This window comes from Eufriesea mexicana, unplaced genomic scaffold (genome assembly GCF_001483705.2).
Source record: "Eufriesea mexicana isolate 0111107269 unplaced genomic scaffold, ASM148370v2 scaffold3851, whole genome shotgun sequence".
Classification (NCBI taxonomy): Eukaryota; Metazoa; Arthropoda; class Insecta; order Hymenoptera; family Apidae; genus Eufriesea; species Eufriesea mexicana.
This window is the reverse complement of record NW_016911852.1, coordinates 84,547-92,819: the sequence shown is the minus strand read 5'-3', so window position 1 is coordinate 92,819 and position 8,273 is coordinate 84,547. Positions and strand designations below refer to the sequence as shown.

General features: G+C 31.2%; 1 protein-coding gene across 1 annotated transcript in view; it reads right to left on the bottom strand.

Moving 5' to 3' along the window:
* Tusp (WD40 superfamily protein Tusp) overlaps positions 1-8,273 on the bottom strand; it is a gene marked incomplete at its 5' end in the record, with an annotated part of 103,271 nt that overhangs the window by 20,469 nt on the left and 74,529 nt on the right. Inside the window, 2 exons of the mRNA XM_017905479.1 lie at positions 239-346; positions 3,321-3,503. Coding sequence (XP_017760968.1) covers positions 239-346; positions 3,321-3,503 — 291 coding nt within the window. The remainder of the gene's footprint in view (positions 1-238; positions 347-3,320; positions 3,504-8,273) is intronic.

The following is an 8,273-nucleotide window of genomic DNA, read 5'->3' as shown; positions in this document are numbered from 1 at the left end:
GTTTGTTAATTAATTTCATATATAATCATATACATTTTGATCTCCCTGTATGACGATGCTTTATACTTAAAAAGAAATATATTTAATCTAATTTAATTTGATAAAGTTCAATTAAACGTGTAATAAAAGTAAATAAAGATATATAAGATATAATTGAATGTATGATTATGATATTATAATTATTAAATAATTATTATGTAAAAAATATAATTTGATAACAATGTTGAATATGAATTACCTGTTGGTCATCCGGTGTCCAAATACCACACGTGATCGTAGCTTTGTCATTCAGCATCGATGACCAATACCTCTGGCCACCAACGCTGCCAACCAGCACGAAACCATCCTATAAGAAAAATTATACTTTAAATTATAATGTAAAATAATTTTTCATTCTCTTATACTATTATAAATATTTCTTTTTTATCAAATTTCAATTTCAGTATTTTCAATATTACAGTGTATAGAGTAGTATGTTGAATAGTAAAATGACTGACTAATTATAGAAATTGTGTATTATAAGAATGATTCGAAGCATCATTCTAATTTTATCAAATTATTATTATTATTATAATATATTAACACTAATTTTCATATTTTGTGCAAAATTGAAAGGTTTAAATGGTTCTTAATAAAAATATAGATTAATCCTTCAATGATGGTTACGAAAATAAATGAAATTTCTAATGCATTTAATGATTCCTGATTTCTTTCTACATGTCTTCATTATTTTGTCATATATCTCTAATTCCCATTTTTAATTCGATTCACGTAGTTACTGTTGCTAAGTTGACATGCACAAGCATGCTCAGTCGTTAATCACCCTACATCTATGGGAATTTCATTAGTATGACAGTGGTATACTAAATGTGTACGTTATGGACCATATATTTAATAATAATTTGGTTAGTGAAGGATCATTCATCATTTATAACATAACGTTACAGTCAAAAGTGAAATTTGAGTAAGTGATCCTAATTCAATAGCCAGATACTATACGCTAATTATTGCAAAATAAAAAAGGTTGCATTTCCCCTAAATCTTTATTTATTATTTATTTACCATTTATTCAATTATTATTTATTAGTTATTTATTACTAATTTAATTACATATTAAATGTACCGTATACTTGTAAAATTGGTATACACTTACTATACATTTTTTGACAAAAGGTATAAAACAAAGTAACAATTTGCGAATTTTTATTTGCTCTCTGAAATACAAAATTAGAAATAAGCTTTATACGAAATATTCGAGAAAAACTTGATTTTTGATCATATTTTTGACTTCGATCTATGTGCCTCAGAAAATAAATAACATACAAAAATTTGCAAGAAATTATTTCGTTTCTTAACTTTTATTAGTAAATGCATTACAATTTTTGCAGCCAGTTTGAAGCTACAAAATTTTTTTGACAATTACCAAACTTTTTTAAATTAAACTCAAGGTACTATTCACGAAGTATTTATCCTGTGCTCCATAAATCATTTACCATAAACCAGATTTGACTTCCTCTTCTACAATTTCAACACCAAAACTCACGAAACAGTACGAAATTGCAGCATTTCCAGAACTCAACAATGGCAGCACAATCCAAACAGGGCCTACACAATGTCCATGCAGATCATTCAACAGCTATACTGTGTAACTCCACGTGTATACACCATTCATCGAATGAATAGCCATTTCACCCAGCGCATAATCAACATAATAATATATTTCTTATCATTTCATCAGAGGCTACTTCATCGATTCAATCTTCATGACCGCATAAATTCAAGATACAGATTTCTACGCATCGTCGACCTTTTAATAAAATCCTACCCTATATTCTCCACTGTCCATTATCGTCGATTCCCTCGACCCATTGAATCGCATGGATCATAAAGTCACAGAAGCGTCAGATTTTCAATCCTCGATTCAGGAGTACCGAGAATATGGCGCGTTGGACATGGCGCTTATACGAGTGGAAGCTGCGAATTGGAACAGATTCAACTATCGCGGGCATTTCGGTAGAATTTAGATCTCTTCGTTTCATTTTCGAACAGAGTTTGTTTATGCGTTACGCGGTGACTGGTGCGTAGAGAGATACGGGCTGTAGACGCCACGCCGGCCGCGACGCCTCGGCACAGATGGCGTTGCGTACTTACGGTCACGGTCGCTCGCGAGAGTTTCGAGCGCTCGTGTCTCGAACTTTGAATAAGTGAAATACAGTGGAACGTAGATTACGCGATGTTTGATTAACCGAATGTAGAATATGTTTCGCGTGTATTACTTAATTTCAAGAAATTAAATATTATACTGTATTTGTAAGTGGAACTTTTTGGAATAATAGTATACCGAATATTAGAACTGTGTTTAACGATTTGTAATTTGTAATTGAATACAGAGTACAATTAATATTTATTAAAGTGGCAAGATTAATGTGATGAAAAGAAAAGGAGAGATGTAATTCAATCAACATCAACTTTGTCAAAAGCAGCTGCAAGAGTTAGTAGTCTGAGACAAGTCACTTTAATTGCTTTGGTTTAATAGTTATAAACGTCTATTAAGCCAAGAGAACGTGCCAGCCAAGCTCAGCAGTTCGAGGTTGGTTATGCTATAATTTCTAACAAATTTAATTTATCTAACTGCCACAGAGTTCTTACAACAGATTCTTCCATGCATCCTTACAATATTCTAACAAATTTGCCTTGTAAAACTCAAAAAGGGTTTTCTAAAAAGAGTTTTTCATAGCTCTTTGTTGTTTAACGAGTTTGACCTACGACACTTTAACAGGGTTTCTTAAAAAGAATTTTCTATGTAGCCTTCTATGTTTTGAGGAGTTTAACTTATGATATTCTAACAAAACATTTGTAACAGAGTTTCCCATGTATTATACGATTTCTAACGATTCTAGCTCGTGATACTTTAAAAGAATCTTCAGAACAGAATTTTCCATCCCATTTTTACGATCTGATGAATTTTAACAAAGTTCATAGAACATAATTTTCCACAGATTTCTACGCATTCCTAACCAGTCTAGTTTATGATGATCCAAGAGAATTTTTCAAAGAGAGTATGACACTTATCCCTATAATTTCTGACGAATTGGATCTCTGACAGTCTAACTGGATTTTCAGAAATATATTTTCTATGTACTTCTACAATTTTCAGCGAATTTGATTCAGGACAATGTTCTTTGAACACACTATTCTATGTATTCCTACGATATGTAATAATATTAATCCACAACAGCCTAGCAGAATTTTTGGAAAAGAAGAAGTTTATCAATAACCTCGACACGTATTTAGAGTCTATGTTTGACAGATCGAATTACCCTGTAGCATATAAGCGCCATTCGACCGTCGTGGGACCACGAGAAATGCGTGACTGGGGTACTTCTGTCGTTGATCAATTCTATACTCCATCTTCCCTCGAACTTGATCCACACGAAGATCACGCCAGAACTGTCGCAGGAGACCAACTTCTGATACGGTTCGTTCCATTTCACCAGTATCACCTGGAACACAAAATTCATTAATGTAGTTTACAGGACAGAGTAACAATTTCAAAATTGTCGGGAACTTAGAAATTGATTATGATTAAAAACCTCTTGCCCAGGTTATTTTGTTTAACTCTGGTCTTATATCGAGTTAGCCAATTGTAGTACCCATAGAGGTTTTGCTGTCAGCCACTAGCAGCTCTGAGACTAAAAACCTTTAATCCAAAGTTCTGGGTCACTTCACTATGTTCAGCTTGAAAGCACCAAGGTCTTGGCCAACATAGTAGGTTATTCATGGTGCAATTTGCCTTAAGGGACCTATGTCAGCTAGTGTTTATAGCGAGTGTGAAATGGACCTAGACTAGTGACAGCTGAGGCCTTTGTTGGAAGTGAGATTCACTTTCGCTGATCAGTTTCGCTGATATAGTGAATAGATCAAATATCCCTATATGCAATGATCAAAATAATTATATTAATTCTATTAATTACAATGTATGTGTAGTCACTCACCTACGGTGTAGTGATATAAATAATAAGATATTAAAGGATCTATTTACTATTACATCCAGTACAGTAAACTGTGTTAGTGGTGGATGAAATATCAATAACAATAAGAACAATTCTTTATTTAATTACAAAAAATGATCAAACAAAAATATTAAGTACAAATCTAATTAATTTCTCGCAATCACATACTCACACCTCTTTTCATTATTATAACTCAATTACAACTGACCTATGCCCAATCTCTCTCGATTGTTTTTACTACTTTCATGCATTACATGACATACACAATTCACACACACCACAATCATTACACGCATATTTATTTATCACAATAATCTGAATCCATTAGATATTAGCATCCCATGCATACTTGTCCCACTCATCCCTTTCTTACAGCATCGCTCCTTTATTATATCAACACATATGTATTCAAAAATCTATATTAACCATTACCACAAACTGCATTCTCATATACTATAGTAATTAAATCAAATATCGCTATATGCAATAATCAAAATAATTGTATTAATTCTATTGGCTACTGTATAACGTATGTGTAACCACTCACTTACAGTATAGTAATATAAATAATAAAATATTAATGGATCTATTTACTATGATATCCAGTACAGTAAAACTGTACTCTCATGTACTATAGTAAATATATAAAATATTGCTATATGCAGTAATCAAAATAATTTTATTAATTCTATTAGCTGTAATGTATATGTAGCCACTCACTTACAGTATAGTAATATGAATAATAAAATATTCATGTACAGTAAATTAAACTTTTATATACTATAATAATTAGATCAAATATCGCTATATGCAGTAATCAAAATAATTCTATTAATTCTATTAGCTATAGTATAATGTATGTGTAGTCACTCACTTACAGTACAGTAATATAAATAGTAAAATATTAATGGATCTATTTACTATTATATCCAGTACAGTAAACTGCACTCTCATATATTATAGTAATTAGAGTAAATATAGCTATATGCAATAATCAAAATAATTCTATTAATTCTATTAGCTATTGTATAATGTAGGTATAGCCACTCACTTACAGTATAGTAATATAAATGATCAAATATTAATTTTACTGTATTCTGCACTGTATTCATATACTGTATTTATATATGCTATATTACTAGACAGCGAATTTTACACTTTTTCGATTCGTCTATTGATTAATATGACAATTAGCCCTTTGTAGTAAAAGAGTTTTTTGCTACAGGAAAATATTTCGCTATAGAAATAGCCATTTGAAGCTCCTCTGTCAGAGAATCGACATTTTTGACAATGACTTAGAAAGAAATCGCATGAAGTTTGTATTCAGCCATTTTGGGGTTGATGTATCTTATCGACTCTTTCTCTTTCCTTTCAAATATACGAGTACGAAAAGGATAGAAGAAATACAAATTTTGGAATAATTCGCGCAGGAGTCCTAGTCACAAATACACTGAATATTTCTGTAAAATTTCGTGCTTGTTTATCAAATACTTTTTGAGAAATCACTGACACCGTTTCGAGAAATACGCGTTTAAAATTTCATATTCCAAGAATAATGACGTGGCCCCTACCTCACTGAAACAGCTATAACTGTGCTATTTGTAAGAATTCGAGTCTGATATTTATGGAAAATATTCTTGAATATGTGTACTTTTAGAGAGAAATTAATTTCTCACTTTTCTAATTTTTAATAATCTCGCCCCAAAAAGAAAAAGAAAAGATATTAAAACCATGTTTAAACTATAAATAAGTAAATACTCATAAAATGGTTGCAATAATGTCTTTTAAACCTCAACTTAAAAAATTGCTTTTTGAACCAAATTACCTCTCTAACAAAGAGAAAAAGAAAAGAAAAATGTTATCATCGTTGTATAAAATTGATTAATTTTCATGATTAATTTACCTCCATTATTTATCAAAAACTCGACCATTTATTAGTATAGTAATTTAGCCTAAATAATTTAGAAATGATTTACGATAATTAATGTATATTTTGAAACAAAGTTTTAATTATTTTAAATTTTAAATTTATTAAATTTTATTTAGTAATTTTTAATTCTTATTAAATAGAATTTAATACATTTAAAATTTAAGGTGATTAAAAATTACTAAATAAAATTTAATAAATTTAAAATTTTAAATAATTAAAACTTTGTTTCAAAATATTTAAAATTTTATTTTTTATATTTAAATTTTATATTTAAGATCTTAAACGTAGTAATTTAACTCACGGTCATATGATCTCGGAAGAAAACAATTAATCTTCTGTTTGATCTTATAGGATCCTTATGAACAGCCGTTCTTTGTTGCTTTTATTTGTTAGTCCACTCATTTTTTTTCACTGAGAAGGCGTATTACACTGGTAAGATCAAAGACGATCTCAGTCTCAGTGTCCCGCTAAAAGATTTGAACTCACGGCCGTTTCATTTTTCTCTGTTACAGTACTTTGGTTTATGGACTTCAATAAGGAACGCTGGGAGCCAAGCTTCCCTTCTGTCTCCTTAGGATCTCTTTCACCTAGCCACAATACGGCATTACGGCTTAATGGAAGACATTCAAACAGTAATTTTTCATTTGTTTAAGTGTAATCAAAAGAACGAACTTGGCTTATTTTGGGGGGAATATTGTTCCAACTGCATTGCGATTTATGTCAATGAACATAACCATATTTTGTCTTTTATGCTATACTTATTTCTTTCACCTTTTTCCTTTACTTATTTTATTTTATTAAGAATTTTTCAAGAAACATTTCGTTCTCTTTCTTTCGGAAGGAAGAATCTTTTAGTTCGTTTTAACATTTTACATTCGACGATTTTTTCGTTAAAGAAAAATAGTAATTCGAAGACTTTCTGTCATAGAGTCGATGATATTTTTAAAACGGTGAATAACAAATCGTATGCAAAGTAAGACGTAGAATTATTTTATTTCGACATTGCATCGTTGCAGTGCATCGTTGGGCAATTTTTAATTTGATATATTAATTAACATCGATGTTTAGAATCTGATTAAATTGCAACTGAGAGGCGCCTCTCGAGTGCAAAGGGTTGATTTTCAAGTGGTGACGAGATGTCAAATTGACAGCGTATACTATTGATAACACTATGACTATGGTGATATTAACTTATACATTTATACTGAAATTAAAAACATCCAATTTCACTTCAATTACTGATAAAGGAAATATTTTCTCTTTGTAAAGCATCGTAATACAATAAAATAACGTAGTAAATACCAAATATGCTCTATGGTGGCAGAAAAGTACTTTGGCAATTGAAGGTTAATCTTTTTACTTTGTACTGTGCGTTCGCGAAAAGAAGGCACAGTGTGTTTACAATCTCACGGTTGTCTAACTCCGCTAATACTGCCTTGATCACAGTCATTAACCGCTATTGGTCGAGAACGGTGACCAATGATCTTCGTCGTTGTCTACAAACGGAAAAACGAACTGCTCCATACTTCAGGTACTTGGCATATATATCATAACCAAGCGTCAAGGTGTCATCGTGATTTTACCTGGGGTACGAGATTGGTGATATGATATTTCCTGATGAGTAATAATACCGTCGAAACGGTATTTCAAGGATTAACCCCTTGCACTCGACGATTTTTTGGCTAAAGAGGTATACGAGTTGAAAAATTTTCTGCTATAAGACTGATGATATTTTTCCAGCAGTAAATAAGAAATCGTATAATAATTAATATTAATATTAATATTAACCCCTTGACATACAATGACGTCTGGGAGACGTCATTCATTTCATGTGCCATTGTAGACTTTGACGTCTCGGAAACGTCAAGAATTGTCTTCGGCGAACGTCGCGCAGTATATTAGATTCTTTACCTGTTTCAATCGTGCGTGGATGCTATTTTGTTTAAAAAATTTGGCACATTTTCCCGAACATATGCCTGCGACAAATAAAAAGCAACATCCTGCAAACAGATGCCATGCGTGCATCAAACATAATATAAGAAGTGAAACAACTTGGCAGTGTAAAACATGTCTGATTCCACTACATATTCCAAAATGTTTTGAGATGTATCATACTTTACAGAACTACTAAATTATTATTTTATAGTATTACTTAATTATTGTACATTAACGTTATATATCAACTTTATTGTTTTATTTACATAGCATTAAATTTGAAAATAAAACGTTCTGTTTCTAAGCTTGCACATGAGTGTCCACAGTTGAGCCAAATTAAATGCTATTCTACGGACGCGTCGATGCGCATTTTATTTGTATGTCAAGGGGTTAAT